This window comes from Saccopteryx leptura, chromosome 3 (genome assembly GCF_036850995.1).
Source record: "Saccopteryx leptura isolate mSacLep1 chromosome 3, mSacLep1_pri_phased_curated, whole genome shotgun sequence".
Lineage (NCBI taxonomy): Eukaryota > Metazoa > Chordata > Mammalia > Chiroptera > Emballonuridae > Saccopteryx > Saccopteryx leptura.
The window spans coordinates 62424087-62442420 of record NC_089505.1 but is presented as its reverse complement, the minus strand read 5'-3'; the positions used below and the strand labels follow the sequence as shown (position 1 = coordinate 62442420).

Sequence of the window (18334 nt, the reverse complement as noted above, 5' to 3'; positions counted from 1 at the left end):
ATTAATTTAACAAATAATGAACACCCATGAAGTACCTGACTGTAAGACTACGTAGATTCACAAAAACGGTCTCCGCACTTACGGAGCTTACATATTAGTGGGTGTTAATTTTGGCTTGTCCATCATACTTTTGTATAAGCCTGATAAAACTCTTACCCTTTTAAGGCCTCTCTCTTAACATTTAATAAAGGTCAATGTTCTAACCGAAACCCTTACATTTACAAGGGTTCTCTGCTGTGTAGCCTCTTGACTACTGGGTATGTAAAACTATGGCTGAAACACTTGATTTAATTAAGAAAAAATGTTTCTTTTAAACCTGATGATTGGAAAAATTCACGTGACACTTGAGGTTTTTTGAAAAATCATTTTATAAAACATTTCCCCTGTGTGGACTCTCTCATGTTCTTACCAGCCCCATCACTTTTAGAGGAGTTTTCACCAGCATGGATTCTGCGATGAATTGTCAGATTTGATCTCCAACTGAAGCTCTTACCACATAGCTCACACTTGTAAGGTTTCTCCCCGGTGTGAACTCTCTGATGAGACTGTAGTTGTGAAGACCGGCTGAAGACTTTACCACATATATCACATTTGTACGGTTTCTCTCCAGTGTGGACACTCTGATGAAGTTGAAGACTCGAGGCCTGACTGAAGTGCTTACCACACTCCCCACATTTATACGGTTTCTCTCCCGTGTGGACCCTCTGGTGCATGTCAAGATTCAAGCTCCACTTAAAGCCCTTCCCACACTCCTCACATTTGTATGGCTTTTCCCCAGTGTGGACTTTCTGATGGGCCTGAAGGTGTGAACTCCGACCAAAGCTCTTCCCACACTCATCACATTTGAATGGCTTTTCTCCACTGTGGACTCTCTGATGGGCCAAAAGATTTGAGGCCTGCCTGAAGACCTTCCCACACTCCTCACAAGTATATGGTTTCTCTCCTGTGTGGATTCTACAATGAATTTTAAGGTCTGCTCTCCGACTGAATCCTTTCCCACACTCTTCACATTTGTATGGTTTCTCCCCAGTATGAATCAGCTGGTGAATCTGAAGTCGTGAGCTCTGATTGAAGCCCTGCCCGCACTCCTCACACTTATAAGGCTTCTCCACACTGTGAGCCTTCTGATGGATTTGAAGGTATGAACTCTGACTGAAGCCTTTCCCACATACCTCACATTTATATGGTTTCTCTCCTGTGTGGACCACCAGATGCACTTGATAATGAGAGTTCCTCCTGAAGCTCTTCCCACACTCATTGCATTTGTAAGGTTTCTCTCCAGTGTGGACTCTCTGATGGGCTTGAAGGTTTGAACTCAGAGTAAAGCCTTTACCACACACATTGCATAGGTATGATTTCTCTCCAGTGTGGACTCCCTGATGGGCCTGAAGACTTGAGGGCCGACTAAAGCCTTTACCACATTCCTCACATTTGTAGGGTTTTTCTCCCGTGTGGACCCTCTGATGAATATATAGATTTGAGCTACAAATAAAGCCCTTCCCACACTGCTCACATTTATATGGTTTCTCTCCTGTGTGGACTCTTTGATGGGACTGAAGATGTGAATTCCGACTGAAGCTCTTACCACAGGCATCACATTTGAATGGTTTCTCCCCAGTGTGGACTCTCTGATGGTCCTGAAGATGAGAGGCCTGACTGAAGGACCTCCCACACTGCTCACAATTATACGGTTTCTCTCCTGTGTGTAATTTACAATGAACAGTAAGTGCAGATCTACGACTGAAGCCTTTCCCACATTCCTCACATTCCAATGGTTTTTCTACGATGTGGGCTTTTTCATGATTTTGCAGATGTGAGCTCTGATTGAATTCCTTGCCACAATCATCACACTTACAGCTTTTTTCTCCCATGTGAACTCTCTGATGAATATAAAAAACTGATCTATAACAGAAGCCTTTTCCACACTCACTACATATATGCAAATGCCCTTTTGAATGTACTTGCTGATGAAGATCAAAGGTGGAGAGATCACTGAAGGTTTTTTTACACTCATTACACTGGTAAGATTTTTGTCCTGTGTGAATCCTACTATTCTGACCCAATGTTGAAATTTTCACGCTGTCTCTTCCATATTCACTGTAGCTGTAAGATTTCTCACTTGTGTATACTCCACAATCATTGAGGCAATGTGATACCCAACTGATGGTGTCAGTATCCTGTTTATACTGACAGAGTTTATTTTTCATAGAAATTTGCTGATATCTATTCTGATAATTTGGTGTCTCAGTCAGGAAAGTTTTCCTCCAGGAACCCCGGACTCTCCAAGTTTGAAACTCTGGATTTCCAGTGGCACTGGGGTCATCCATTTTATGATTTAGTATACTGTTTTCATCTTCAGAAATTTGAATAGACGGTCCTGCCCCAACCTGACAGGGGGAATTGCCTCGTTTGTGGAACCAAGTACTATTTAACATGGAGTCTTGAAACCTTGTTAAGTCATTTACAATTTGTTGCCAGATCTGCCAGCAGGGAAGCTCTTCGTGTGGTCCTCTGTCTCGAACAGTTCTCAACTCACTTTGATCACTCTCACCTATACAGACAAAGAATTCAGAGATATGGACAAATGAAAGCTTCATTCAAATATTCAAGATTTCACACTTAAGACACAATATAACATTTTAATGAATCTTGGAATGGTTCAGCTAATCTTTTTTGTACATCTGAAGTTCCCTGGATTATACACTGAAAGAAACCAGAAGGTGGTCCCAACCACTTAGCATTAATGAAACCCATTTAAAACAAAATGACTGCCATTTGACATACTATTTAAATCATTTTTCATAAATTCTATGTCATTTATGCCATAACACAGGATCAATAAGAACAAGCATTTTGGAGTGCTTGCAGCTGTAACAGTGCCTGGCAGTTAGTAGGTGATCAAACAATGTACATAGATGAGTCACAGTTGGGTTTTGGGATTCTCTATAACTCTAAATCCCCTTAAGTTTAAACCAAGGGATAGAAGCAAGTGCTTTTACAAGGAAGGTATCTGAAATAGAAAAAGGACTGGGGAGTATAGTTGGCTGAGAAGTTGAAAGGCTGCAGTAAAGGCAGCAGCACACCAAGACATTTAATGCTGAGGATAAATCAAAGGTGCTAAGAATCACTTGGAGTGAAAGAGAAGCTTGAGGACCTGGATTCTTCTGAGGCCTTTATACTAACATGTTTTTATCTTCCCACATAGGAATCAAAACTTAGAGGCTGGAGAAGAATGCTGTCTCTTTGAAAACAGAATGAAAAATTTTATATGGAGATACACTGGACTTTAACAAGAATGATTTCCAAAATGAGAATGCACTTTATTAGTGAGCTGTGAAATAAACACAATAGCTTGTGATATGTGTTTAGAAAAAACAAAGGAGAAATGATCAGAGAATCATCACAAACAGTAAAGGTTTCATTATATAAAATGCCTTCTAAAGTCTTACATATAAATCTACACAAATAAAATGTTTGTAGAGGTGACGATGTAAGATCCATTTCTTATTATAGATGTGGACTCTACAGGAAGCAAATGGGATGCAGCTGGGCAATTCTTTTAAGGTAAAGACTAACTCACAAGCTACGTTCTGTGAGTAGGTTACCAGTATGAAGGCTGTTGAAATAATTCAGGAAAAATATAAAGGTCTAGAAGATAGAGATAATGAGAAAGAAATAGATATAGTTAACTATGAGAACTCACAATTGCTTGGTTCTTACCTAAATTTCTCTCCATTGGGGGTGTCTTCATCACCCAAAGCCTCTCTTCTCTTTCTATATGTGATATATCTTGTCTAAAGGGTTGATGTCCTGAGAACACACAAGGTTACAAGTTTCAAATGACTACATTGGAGCTAAAATTTACTGCAAATTTAAGTTCTAACTGTATATACAAGAAACTTAAAGCAATGGTTTTCAAAAATCTTTTCTTATAACCCATTAAGAAAATAGTATTTATTTCATGACCCAGACACATATGTATAGAAGTTAATTACAAAAATAGAAGTCAAATGCCCCCCCCCCTTTTTTTGGTATTTTTCTGAAGTGAGAAGTGGGGAGGCAGTCAGACAGACTCCCGCATGCACCCAACCGGGATCCACCTGGCACGCCCACCAGGGGGCGATGCTCTGCCCATCTAGGGCTGTTGCTCCGTTGCAACCAGAGCCATCCTAGCACCTGAGGCAGAGGCCATGTAAATGGCCCATTTTTAACCAATGTCTATTTTCATTAAATCTCCTCCCCGTGGCTCTCAGACCACTCATGCAATTTTTAGCTGCAATGTTCTGTTTTTATTTTGAAGCTGATATTTTTTCTTTCTTTTAGTTTTTAATGTTTCTTTTATTGATTTTAGAGCATGGAAAGGAGAAAGCAAGACAGAGAGACAGGACTATCGATTTGTTCCTGTATGTACCCTGAGTGGGGATTGAATCAGCAACTTCTGTGCTTCAGGATGATGCTCCAACCAACCGAGCTATCTGGCCAGGGCCTAGGAGCTCTGACATTTTTTAGCCTATTTTATTTTTTTTAAAGATTTATTGATTTTACAGAGGGGTGGGGGAAGGGAATGAGAAGTAGTTGCTTCACTCTAGCTGTTCACTGGTTGCTTCTTGTATGTGCCTTGACAGAGCAAGCCCAGGGTTTGAATAAATGACCTCAGCCTTCCAGGTTGGTGCTCTATCCACTGCGCCACCACAGGCCGGCCTATCCTATTATATTAAAAATTACAGATAGGACTAGATACACTGGTTTACAACTCACTAATGGGAAAAAGTAAAATGTAAAGATTTTGATTTATTGATTGATTATAGAGAGAAGAGGGACCTGGGGGAGACAGAAATATCAACCTGTTCCTGCATGTGCCCTGTCCAGGGACTGAACCGGCAACCTCTGTGCATTGGGATGATGCTCTAACTAACTGAGCCATCCGGCCAGGGCTACAAGAGTAAAATTTTACAAAAATATAGACAAGGTATTAGCAGCATACTGACCATTTATAGTTCGATTTGAAACTTTCTGTTTAGAAAGACAAGAAACATCCTCTTGGGTCTTACAGGAATTGGAAAAAGTCTAGTTCCCCAAATGAGGGAGCCATTCCAAGAGCCCCAAAGCCTTAACCCCAAGGTCACGAAGATCCCTTCTCCAGAGGAAGGCTCTCCTCACCCACGGAGACCAGGTTCCTGAAGTTCTCCAGCATCACGTCTCGGTACAGCGTCCTCTGGGCAGAGTCCAGCAGCCCTAGCTCCTCCTCCGTGAAGGCCACAGCCACGTCTTTGAATGTAACAGCTTCCTACAACAAACACAGACACCTTGTTCTTACACATACACCTTATTCTTACACCCAATGTCTACTGGAAGAGGGACAGTACTGAGAAGGTGAGGAGGACGGGTGGGAAGTTGCTCTGGCCCTTGAACAATCTGTAGCTCTCCTAGCCTGTCTCCTGCTGTCTTGCTGATGTCACATACTGACTTTCTGCAGCCTTGCCAAAAATGCTGCTATGAAAAAGAAAGCTCTGCGCCCTGGCTGGGTAGCTCTGTTGGTTGGAGCATTGTCCCGATATGCTAAGATTGTGGGTTTGATCCCCAGTCAGGACAAATACAAGAACCAACCAATAATTGCTTAAAGAAGTGTAACAACAAATCAATGTTTCTCTCTTTCCCTTTCTCTCTCTAAAAACAAATTAAGAAAAAAAGCTTTGTATGTTTATCTGGTGCTCTCACACTGAGCACTGGTATGAGTAAAATCCATAGAATTCTAACTGTGGTATCCCGACTAAAAAGATTCTACCTCTTAGTTAATATTGCTAATTGCCCCACAAACATTTACTATTTTAGTCCCAACAGTATTTTGGTGTGTGTGTGTGTGTGTGTGTGTGTGTGTGTGTGTGTGTGTGTGTAGCTGAGAGGAGAGATAGTGAAGCAGACTCCTGCCTGTGCCCTGACGGGAATCCGCCCAGCAACCTTGTCTGGGACCGATGCTCCAAACCATTTTTAGTACCTGAGACTAATACGCTCAATTCAATCAAGCTGTTCTCAGCACCCAGTGCCACACTAGAACCAATCGAGACACTGGATATGGGAGGAGAAGAGGGAGAAAAGGGGGAGAGAGAAGGGAAGAGAAGCAGACGGTCACTTCTCCTGTGCAGCCTAACTGGAAATTGAACCTGGGATGGCCATACGCTGGCCCGATGCTCTGTCCACTGAGCCAGGGCCTTAAGTGTTTGACGGCACTTGCCTTCCCCTGGGGGTGGGGACCAGGTGAGGAGGAATGTTGTATGTAGAAATAAATCGAAAGGGCTTGCCAGATCTCTGAATGAAAACTCTCTTTCCTCCTGTTTCTGTATTTCACTCAAGTAGAATACTTCGACTTGCTTTTCTGTGTAAACATGAGCAGGTTCCTTATTTTCATAACCTACTATTTTCTTTACATTAAATATAAAGATAAAACCAAGGGAAGTGTTAATGCAGTGACAAATCCTCTAGTACCACTGAGCTTTTAAAACTAAGGTCATATATGATATTACTTGGATTAAAAAAAATACACAAAGAAAAATACACACGGCATGACTCAGGCATAGGGGAGTGGAATCTAGTTCTTGTATTAAGAAAACTTCTAACAGTATTTTTTCTGTGTGAAGCAGCAGTTTGATCCTGATACACTGGACCATATTTGAACATTCTACAAAAAGAATCTGAGATATCACATATAAAACATACTTTTTTTATTTTGAACACCTAGTATTTTCAGGACAAAAAGGGCAGTATTTTTTTAGAATTGTTTTTTTGAGAAAAACGTTCAATGCAGGAAAACTGTATTATAGTGTTCCTAAAACTGTAAAAATCCAAAGCTAATGTTTATGAATAGAGAATAGTTTAAAAAATAGGTACATAAATTTAAGGAAGCATGATATAACAAAAATGAATGTTATATAGTTTTTTTTTCAACAGACAGACAGAGAGAGGGACAGACAGGGACAGACAGGAAGGGAGAGAAATAAGAAGCATCAAGTCTTCACTGTGGCACCTCAGTTGTTTATTTATTGCTGTCTCATATGTGCCTTGACCGGAAGGCTCCAGCAGAGCGAGTGACCCCTTGCTCAAGCCAGCAACCATGGGCTTCAAGCCAAAGACCTTTGGGCTCAAGCGAGTGACCATGGGGTCATGTCTAAGATTCCACGCTCAAGCCAGAGACCTCACGCGCAAACTGGTGAGCCTGTGCTCAAGCTAGTGACCTTGGGGTTTTGAACCTGGGTCCACTGCGTCCCAATCCGACGCTCTATCCACTGCACTACCACCTGGTCAGGTGAATGTTATATAACATAATATACAGGCATTAAATGTAAATATCAATTTAAAGTTGTATCTATGTTCTGAATACAAATACATAATATGAATACATATGATAAAGAGATTATAGAAATAAAAGCAGCCAATTTGTAAGCAGGGAAGTAGTAAGGCAGATGTTTTTCATTTCTATTAATTTCTCTTATTTGTAAAATAAGAAATGATGAAATAAAACTAAAACCAAAAGCAATTAAACTTAAAAGGGACAAACAAGTGACTGACACGCTCAACCACTCCTCAAATGCCTGGGCCTTCCCTGAAAGAGAAACACTGTGTCCAGTATCTGGGTACTGACACAGCATGTTTGAAAGCAAAGAGGCAGCCCCGGCTGGGTAACTGGGTTGGTTAGCATTGTCCCGGAGCGCCGAGGTTGCCGGTCTGATCCCCGGTCAGGGCACACACAGGAACAGATCGATGTTCTCTGTCTGTTTCTCTCTCCAAAATCAATAAAGTAAATATTAAAAAGCAAAAAGACAAGCCCTACTCACCTTGAACACACTCATTGTTTCTTTTTGCTTCTGGAGAAACAGAGTTCTAAGAAGACAGCCTGGGAAAGGAGAAAGAAGTCAGTGGAGACCGGTTCAGTATGTCACTAAGTCATGCGGTGCTCACCGTGAGTTTGCAGAGGTGGCCGTTCCTTGGGGTGGCAGCCGCTACATGTAGCTTGATGAAAAGCACTGGCATGGAGGCCGGACACCCACCTGCCCTGCCCCTTTCAGTAGTTCAGGGACCAGCACCCAACCACACACAATGGCCCCCACCAGTGTGCCTGCAGCTTCTTCTGTAGTAATTCTTATGCTATATGGTGTAAATTGAGACAAAATAAGGCAGGTGCTGGAGTTAATATGCACGGGTTGAAATAATGGTTAACCTAGTCACTGATGGTGTCATCTTGGGGAAATTATTGACATCTTTTTACCTCAAATTTGTTATCTACAAGCGGGAGAGAATAATGGGGTCACCATAAGGTAAAAAGTTCTTAGAACACTGTTAAGAGTTTCTTACTTCTTCGCAACCACAGTAGAGCAGATGACCTTCTACAGTTTGATATTACTCTTATAAATGTGATTTTTACCAGTAGAATAGTGTAAGTTGCATGTTGTTCAGGGATTGTTGCTTTATCATGTTAGAGACTCTTAAAACTTCTGAAAAACCTCTGATTTTGTTTTTTCAATAATATGTTACTTTAACGATAATATTTAAGTTGACACAGACAACTTTTATAGAAGGTATAAAAATGTGTAGAATTTCTTTTAAAGCAGGAAGTGCCCTTTTAATGAATATGCATGGAGGTAAAGAAAATTAAGATCCATGACTCTGCAACAATAAAAGAAATAGTTTGATAGTCCATACCTAATTTAAATTTAAAAGCCAGGAATCTGTGTTATAAATCTATTGTTAAAAATATGGGAACATATAAGAAGTAAATAGGGGAGAAGAGAAAGCTTTTCCAACAGTCATGGTAATATGCAAACTAATGAACGTAGAATGAAATATAGTTAGAACACCACCAATGGAAGCTAAAATTGGTAAAAGTTTGGGGATGAATAAGATAGCTACACCGACTCAAAGTATTAATTGGAAAAGGAAAAAACGTAACCTGGCTGATACCTTAACCAAGGAAACTAAGCTGAGGCCCTGGACAGTTGGCTCAGTGGTAGAGCATTGGCTTGGCGTGTATATGTCCCAGGTTTGAGTACCGGTGAGGGCACACAGGAGAAGCAACCATCTGCTTCTCCTCACCTTCCCCTCCTACTTCTCTCTCTCTTTCTCTCCCGCAGCCATGGCTTGATTGACTCGAGCATGTTGGCCCTGGGCTCCAAGGATTGCTCCGTGGAGCCTCCACTTCAGGTGCTAAAAATAGCTCGGTTGCAAGTTTGGGCCCCAGATGGTCCAAGAATTGATCCCGGGCAGGGGTTGTTGCCAGGTGAAATCCAGTTGGGGTGCATGCAGGAGTCTGTCTCACTATCTCCCTTCCTCTCACCTGAATTAAAAAATAATAATAATTAGCTGAGACCACCAACTGGGACAAACCAACAAACCGGCATTTGCTTCAGCGGATGCACAAGAAGGCTGTCTCACTGCTTCCACAGCATCCCTGCTGAGCTGAATCTAGCCATGAACAAATATCAGATAAAGCAAAAAGAGAAACATTCTACAAAGTAATTTGCCAGTAGTGTTCAAATATCAAAAAGAAAAAGCCTAAAGAATCATTCTAGATTAAATGAGACTAATGTAAAAAAAACTAAGGGCAATGTATGTAACTGAACTGGACATTGAACTAGAAAAGAAAAATTGCTGAAAGACCTTATTGGGAAAACTAAAAAATTTAAAATAGGGACTGTGGATTACATAGCGTATGTTATCAGTGTAAGTAATTCCATTTTGATCACTGTCTAGAACTTGCTCTCAAACGGTTCAGAAAACCCCCCCAAAATATCTAAGTATGATAAAGCTGTGAAAGAGAAAAGAATAACAGCTCTTTTAAGCTAGTCATAACAGCTAGAACTTGGTATTTTTAACTGATGAACAAAAATCAGACAGAACCACCACTGTGATTGTGGTAAATAAGAAAATGACAATACTCCATAACACAGAGACAAAAACATTCTAGTGACAAAAAAAAGCGAAAGAACCGCTCTTCCCACCTAACATCAGTAACTACTTTGTTAACAGTTGACAACTCCTGTCTCATTTTGTTTTTCCCACTTCTAGGTAAAAATTCTTACAATATCAAGTCATCAAATTGCTTCTTGACAGGATCCAATCCAGAACAAAAACCTCACTGCCTACAACTTTCCCCAATTCAGTTAATTCAACCAAAACCCTGTAAGCAGCCCCACCTAAGTGCCTCTTCCCAACTCCCCATGGTGTGTAGGCTTAATTGCTGCAGCAAGCTAAAACAAACTTGATTCTTTGATTACAGGTATATCCTTGGGGGTATCTGGCTGATGGCCATCAACACAGCAAACAGGCAAAACAAACAGTTGATGAGTCTGGGCAAAGAGTGTATGAGAATTCTTTCTACTATTTTTGCAATATTTCTGTATGTAAAAAGTTATACAAAAATAAAAAGTTATATTAACTAACAGTAAGTACTAATTGATCTTCTTACTTCAGACAGAAGTCCTCTAATTAAAAAGATAGCAGTGAATCTAATATCCAAAGCCTGGGAGAAATATATCTTCACCACCCCTAACTCAGTTCATTTTGTCTCTATACATGCCAGCCACCTTCTGCTCATGTCAGGATTTTGCAAGGAGACTGAAGACCTGACAATAATTAGTGTGTGTATGTGTGTGTGTGTGTGGGGGGGCAACCATTGGACTGAGTAGGGCTCTGGTATGGCCCACTCAGTTTTATACATGACAGCTGGCAAGGTCCATTTTTAGGCCTCAGTTTCCAGACAAGAGTATTTCTGGAATTTCTCAAATTTTCCTGTACATAGAAATCAGCTCAGGATCTTGCTGAAATGTAGATTCATCGGTCCCATCTGCAGAAATCCTAAATCAAGAAGGTCTCGGTTGGGGTTCAAGGATGGGCATTTCTACCCTAGTGATGCCAATGCCAGTGGTTTGTAGAAACAATTTGAGAAGCAATTCAGTGTACCAGCAGTCCCAAAGAAAACAGCCTCCACTAAATCAAAATACACACAACCAGAGTTACAGAAATGTTAACAATGCTTATCTTTACATCCTAAGGTTATTGGTAATTTATTTATTTATTTTTATTATTATTTTTTTGTGTTTTCTGAAGTTGGAAATGGGGAGGCAGTCAGACAGATTCCCACATGCGCCCAACCAGGATCCACCCGGCACGCCCACCAGGGGGCGATGCTCTGCCCATCTGGGGTGTCACTCTGTTGCATCCAAAGCCATTCTAGCGCCTGAGGCAAAGGCCATGGAGCCATCCCCAGCGCCCGGGCCATCTTTGCTCCAATGGAGCCTTGGCTGCCGGAGGGGAAGAGAGAGACAGAGAGGAAGGAGAGGGGGAAGGGTGGAGAAGCAGATGGGCACTTCTCCTGTGTGCCCGGGCTGGGAATCGAACCCAGGACTCCTGCACGCCAGGCCGACGCTCTACCACTGAGCAAACCGGCCAGGGCCAAGGTTATTGGTAATTTAAATTTCTATTTATGTATTTCTACATTCTCTAATTTTCCATAATAATTATGTTTCTTCTATAATACTATAAACATTACTTGGAATTAAGTAGTGAAACAGTTGAGAAAACTATTTTAAAAACTCTTCCACAGAACCTGGCTCTCAAGGTTCCCACAATCAAGCCCCCACCTAGTTTCCCGATATGTTTCTAGACAGTTCCCTACCTTCAAGAATATACCAAAGAGATTTATGAACCCATGTGCTGGACTCGACTGCCTATCCAACCCCAGCTCTGCGTCCTCCTGGCACGGTTACCCTGGGTAAACATGACCCTTGCATCTCAAGTCTCATCTTTCACTCAGGGAAATTGGAAGCATCGCTTTACAGAGTCACTGTGACAGAAACGTGTTCATCTGTATAAAGCTTTAAGATGAACTTAGCAGCTAAGGCCTGGTTATAATCATTACCCCTACCTGGCCAAACACACATCCCACCATTCTCCACTTTAAGTGACTATCTTAGAAGAATGCCAAATCCTACTCACGTGGGGCTCTGCTGCCTTCTCCTCCGTGCAGCAATGCTCTTTGAGAAGTCAGGCCTGGGGAAGGGAGAGTAGCTGAGAAATACTAATTTGTGTTTGCATCCCCCATAAATGCCACCCCCCGGTACCACCCAGAGTCAACCCTTCCTTCTGAAAAAACAAGGCCAGGAATGCCGAACCATTCGGCTTTCTGGGCCTACAGAATCTAAGTGCGAGATGGACGCTCGTCGGAGATTTATAGCAATATTAATAACAACCCATCTGCCGGGTAGTTTTAATGAAGCCTTTTATTTGTAGTACAGTATTCTTGTTTTCTCAATATATTCTATTAGGAAGGTATTACTTTTATTTCCCTTCTACAGAACAGCAAGCGAAGGCATCCAGGGGTTATGTTATGTAACTCACCCAATGCGCCCCTCAAACCCTGCGAAGCGCGCCGGCCGTCCCAAACCAAGGAAGCTCCATCCCAGGGAACTCAAATCGCCACCTCGGCCTCAGACCTCCTTTTTTAGCTGCTCCTCCTTTTTCTCCCCAAATGAAAGGCCAGTAGCTGTTGACCCCAAGCGCATTTCGGATAAGTTTGAATGGATCTTGTACAGCAGACCTTAATTATCACAACCTGGGGAAAGATGGCAGCTACCTTGTCCTCCTGTGGCGGAAGTGCCTGTGACTAATCGGAGTCCGTGAACTACATTTCCCACAATTCCGCAGCCCCGCCCTCCTTGACTGAAAGTGTCTGCGGCTACGCGGAGCTTTTGGACCTACATACACTTTCCAGAATTAGGCAGAGGTTAAAAAAAAGTCTGCGGGCCGCCCCTGGCCGTTTTTCTCAGTGGATAGTGTTCTGGTCGCGAGTTCGATTCCTGATCGGAACACATAGAAGAAGCAGTCAATGAATGCACAACTAAATGGAACAACTAAGTGGAACGAGATGATGCTTCTCTATCTCTCCCTTCTTCTCTCTCTCTCTCCTCCCCAATTCCTCTCCCTCAATCAGTTGAAAAATTAAAAAAAAAAAAAAAAAAAAAAAAAAAAAGGTCACAGAGAGTACATTAGGTGTAAGACTACAGGGCGCTCTGGACTACATGTCCCAGAATGCTAAGCGAAAACAACCCGCCCACAGTACCGCCCCTGTGGACAACAATTCCCAAACGGAAAAGGGACAGAGTCGCATACCCTGATAAAAATCGCGGGCAATTGCCATTCTAGTCTGGGTGGGTTGGAAGAGTATAGATTCTGTTCATTGAGAAGCTGAGTAGTACTCTGGACGGGTTCGAGGAACTATGCAACATAAATCCATTACCTACCACAGAAGCTTCCTGGTAAACCCCAAAGAGCTTCACCACAGGAATAGGAGCAGAAGGACTGGGCATTCTTTGGCAGGGCCTCAATCCCTAAAATGGCATAAAGGTGAACGTGTTTTCTTAGCATCTCCTGGCTCTTACAGAAGCAAATGAAAATCCTTTCTAGAGAAATATACCATCATCCTACACCTCAAATTATTTCTATACTTACAAAATTTGTAACACTAATATTTGACTAAGTGAACGTAAAGAAAAAACATTACTTGACATATAGAGGGACACTTCATAGTGATCAGAGTTTCAAGTTACCAGAAACTAACAACTTCAGTTATATTTTATAAAGTGAAAACTGACAGAAGCATGAGGAGAAGGGTTCAATGAGTGAATGGGGATCAAAAGGATTTTAAAAAGAAGAAAAAAAGTAAGCACTGAAGGTTATAGTGCAGTGATTCCTCAAAACACTGGGAGTGTGGAACACTTTTATCCGTTATCTTAATGTGTGGGTCAAAACAAGGCAACCGTGTAGTTAATGAATACTAATCAGACAATGAATAAAAGTGATGCCATATGGGAAAGAGAGAAAACAGAGAAGACTCCAAAACTAGGACACCTGAACGGGAGGAAGAGAGATCAAGGCTCAGGGACCCAACATTTCCATTTGTGAGTAAGTCCCTCCCTGGTGGTCTAGTGGTTAGGATTCGGCGCTCTCACCGCGGTGGCTCGGATTCGGTTCCTGGTCAGGGAACAACAACAAAAAAAAAGTCGCACAGGAGAGAGGCAAGTGTGATTCCATAAGGAGGAGTCAGAGTAATGCAATTGCTGGAAGACAGCCAGGAGCCAAGGAAGGAGTACAGCTTGTAAAGGTTGGCAAAAAGCAAGAAGTGAACTTCCCTCTAGAGTCACCAGGGGGGAGACAACCCTGCTAACACCTTCATTGCAGCCAGATGAGTAAACTGAAGCTCTGAGAAGACTAAAATGCCCAAGTAGTCACCAAGAACAAGTGGCAAAGAGAAGCAGTCAAGTTGGAATGTCACGGAAGATGGATGGAACTGTACTCCAATATTGAGCCTAGGAACTTGGGAAAATATAACCATATAACCTGCATGAAAAAGAACAGTGTTTCTTTCCATCTATGAAAATCAATTCGTAGAAATAAAAAAGAGGAGAAAGAACCAGTTTGAGGGAGAGAGAATAAGAAAAGATGTCATTGCACCTCCCCCAAATCCAACACTTGAGAGAAAGAAGTGAGAAAAGGACCTGTATAGCATATTTCATAGGTAGCAACACTGAAATATGAAGGACAGGAAAACAGGTAAGAGGAATTTCAGGCCCTATATCTTTTTTCTCTTATTTTGTATTGCATATGTACTGAAGGTGGTGTGGCTTTGTTATACAAGACAATAGAAACATAGCATCTCATGAAAAGAAAGAAAGAGAGAGAGAGAGAGAGAGAGAGAGAGAGAGAGAGAAAAGAAGGAAGGAAGGGTGGGAAGAAGAGAAGGAGGGAGGGAGGGGGAGGGGAAGGTAGGAAGAGAGGGGGAAGGGGGGAAGAAGGGAAGGAAAGGAAGGAGGGAGGAAGGGAGGGAGGGAGGAAGGAAGGAAGGAAGGAGAAGGAGGGAAGGAAAGGGAGGGAAGAAGGGAGGGAGGAAGGGAGGGAGGGAGGGAGGGAAGGAAGGAAGGAAGGAAGGAAGGAAGGAAGGAAGGAAGGAAGGAAGGAAGGAAGGAAGGAAGGAAGGAAGGAAGGAAGGAAGGAAGGAAGGAAGGAAGGAAGGAAGGAAGGAAGATAGCTGGGTAGATGGCATCCCAGGTGGTGGAAGGAAGGAAGGGAGGGAGGGAGGGAGGGAGGGAGGAAGGAAGGAAGATAGCTGGGTAGATGACATCCCAGGTGGTATGTGCATGTGCCTTGAGGTGGAAAGGGTGGGAAACTACATGCATAGAAACCTAACTGCTAAACCCCACGGCTCAGCTCTTCCTCACCTCAAGTGAGTACACACTTGAGGGAATTCTGCGAGGCCTCATCAGCTGTGGGGTGGTGGAGGGGAGGAAGTGACATGAGACCAGGGAAGCGAGAGAGTTTGGCACTTTAAAGAGAAACAGACTTACCAAATGTGCTGGGGATGATGACCTGGTGTCCTTGACTGTGGTGCTGAAGAGGATGGAGAGGCCATGTCATCTGCAGGTACTGAACAGGGGCCGGAAACACAAAGCAGCTGGTGAGGTGAAGTCTCTGGAGCACTTGTGTGAGCAGAGGAGGAGCTCCGCGTTGGGTTACTGGCACATCATTTTAACCGCTCATGATTCTTACCGGGTCAGTGTCCACATGGTCATCACAGTGTAGGCCATACATTTACAATCACTAATACCAGCCCCAGCTCCCTCTGTCATTTTGGGGGGACATATATGACAGCACAACTGACTAAATCTAAATGCTCCCTAAGAAACAGCCTCTCCAGAAGTATCTGGTGAGTGATTAAAACTATCTGCCTGCCCGCCCGGTAACTCAGCTGCTTGCAGCATGGTCCCAGTGTACCAGGGTTGTGGGTTCAGTCCTCAGGCGGCTGTGTCCAGGATCCAGCCAGTGAATTCTCTTTCCCTTCCTCTCTAAAGTCAATTAAAGAAATAAACCTATCTGCCTGACACTCGCAGGGAATGGGTAATAGCTGTTCATACTCAAGGATGCTGAACTTTACTTCATTAGAGGGTTTCTCAACCTTGAAAAGATCATCCACTACCCAAAGTTCTCCGGTGATTATTTCAGGAAGTCCAAACCAAACCAAACCAAACCAAACAGCAAATCCCCAGCCCGGGCGTGTGCATGCGTAGCAGTTTCTTTAAACAAAACCTCTTCTCAACCATGGCATGGCATAGCCTTTGGTAAAAGCCAGTAAAGGAGTGAGTGGAGAGGCCATGAGGGGCCCAGGGAGGGCCTTCCTGGACTCAGAAGGCAGGATTTCATGGGTCCAGGTTCTCACTCTACCAGTGTGGGCTGGGTGACCTTCCATGAGCTTAACAATTCTTGAGTCTCAGTTTTTTCATTTAAAAAATTTTAAAATTTATTATGTTCCATTTTTTCATTTGTAAAGCAGAGTTATTATGACTAACTCTACACATTGTTAAAGGATTAGGGACAATGGCATGTATTGAACGCAGTGCTTTGCACGTAGGAGACACAGTGACATTTGCAAATGGCAGTTGTTATTTTCATAAGCAAACCATTAGTCTTTGCCAGAAGGAAAAGCATTCGTGTTGTAAAAAAAATCAAACTCATAATTGGAACTGTAGATTTTAACATAGAGAGAGGGAAATGTTGAGCTTTAAATGCATACATGTTGAAATAGAAGGAAAGCTGAAAATGCAGAAAATGTTCATCTCAATAAGTTACCAAATAGCAAAACTAAAGAAGTAGATGCAAGTCCATAGAACTCCATTTTCTGCACCCACATCTTACCTATCTACTCTTCCCATTGCCTTTGCCAGTAACAATGAAATGAACATTATCATATTGTCTGCGTATAGACCTGTGTGAGAATTTGGACTTTCTTGGTATATACCCAAGAATGAAATTTCATAGCATATGTGTATACTTAAATTCATTATTTTTTTATTTTGAAAATACGTTTATTAAAGCTTGGGACAGCCTGACCTGTGGTGGCGCAGTGGATCAAGCATCCACCTGGAACACTGAGGTCGCCGGTTCAAAACCCTGGGCTTGCCTGGTCAAGGCACATAGGGGTATTGATGCTTCCTGCTCCTCCCTCCTTCTCTCTCTCTCTTTCTCTCTATCTCACTGTCTCTCTTTTCTTTTTTTTTTTTTTTTTTTTTACTTACTACAGTATATTTATTAAAAACATGGCTAATTAGTATGTACAATCTTTTTTTTTTAATAAATTTTTATTAATGATAATGGGATGACATTAATAAATCAGGGTACATATATTCAAAGAAAACATGTCTAGGTTATTTTGTCATTAAATTATGTTGCATACCCCTCGCCCAAAGTCAGATTGTCCTCCGCCTCCCTCTATCTAGTTCACTGTGCCCCTCCCCCTCCCCCTAACTCTCTCCCTCCCTCCCTCCCATGTCCTCCCTCCCCCCACCCCTGGTAACCACCACACTCTTGTCCATGTCTCTTAGTCTCGTTTTTATGTTCCACCAATGTATGGAATCATGTAGTTCTTGTTTTTTTCTGATTTACTTATTTCACTCCGTATAATGTTATCAAGATCCCACCATTTTGCTGTAAATGATCTGATGTCATCATTTCTTATGGCTGAGTAGTATTCCATAGTGTATATGTGCCACATCTTCTTTATCCAGTCTTCTATTGAAGGGCTTTTTGGTTGTTTCCATGTCTTGGCCACTGTGAACAGTGCTGCAATGAACATGGGGCTACATGTGTCTTTATGTATCAATGTTTCTGAGGTTTTGGGGTATATACCCAGTAGAGGGATTGCTGGGTCATAAGGTAGTTCTATTTGCAGTTTTTTGAGGAACCACCATACTTTCCTCCATAATGGTTGTACTACTTTACAGTCCCACCAACAGTGGATGAGAGTTCCCTTTTCTCCGCAACCTCTCCAACATTTGCTATTACCCGTCTTGTTGATAATAGCTAATCTAACAGGGGTGAGGTGGTATCTCATTGTAGTTTTGATTTGCATTTCTCTAATAACTAATGAAGCTGAGCATCTTTTCATATATCTGTTGGCCATTTGTATTTCTTCCTGGGAGAAGTGTCTGTTCATGTCCTCTTCCCATTTTTTTATTGGATTGTTTGTTTGTTTGTTGTTGAGTTTTATGAGTTCTTTGTAAATTTTGGATATTAGGCCCTTATCTGAGCTGTTGTTTGAAAATATCATTTCCCATTTAGTTGGCTGTCTGTTTATTTTGATATCAGTTTCTCTTGCTGAGCAAAAACTTTTTATTCTGATGTAGTCCCATTCATTTATCTTTGCCTTCACTTCTCTTGCCATTGGAGTCAAGTTCATAAAATGTTCTTTAAAACCCAGGTCCATGATTTTAGTACCTATGTCTTCTTCTATGTATTT

General features: G+C 42.1%; 2 protein-coding genes across 4 annotated transcripts in view; both read right to left on the bottom strand.

Moving 5' to 3' along the window:
• LOC136398981 (zinc finger protein 227-like) overlaps window positions 1-18334 on the bottom strand; it is a 92996-nt gene that overhangs the window by 39669 nt on the left and 34993 nt on the right. The window lies entirely within an intron of this gene.
• On the bottom strand, window positions 363-12626 carry LOC136398983 (zinc finger protein 226-like). Of its 3 annotated transcripts, XM_066373691.1 has the most exons (6): window positions 12388-12626; window positions 11986-12039; window positions 7830-7888; window positions 5161-5287; window positions 3721-3810; window positions 363-2551 (listed from the first exon to the last, which is right to left on the bottom strand). In XM_066373691.1, exons 3-6 carry the CDS (start codon window positions 7842-7844, stop codon window positions 363-365), a joined length of 2421 nt encoding a protein of 806 aa, XP_066229788.1. In that variant the 5' UTR covers window positions 7845-7888; window positions 11986-12039; window positions 12388-12626. The 3 variants fall into 3 exon arrangements, with proteins under 3 accessions (XP_066229788.1, XP_066229789.1, XP_066229791.1); XM_066373692.1 differs by lacking the exon at window positions 7830-7888; XM_066373694.1 differs by lacking the exons at window positions 5161-5287; window positions 7830-7888; window positions 11986-12039; window positions 12388-12626 and adding an exon at window positions 4989-5125.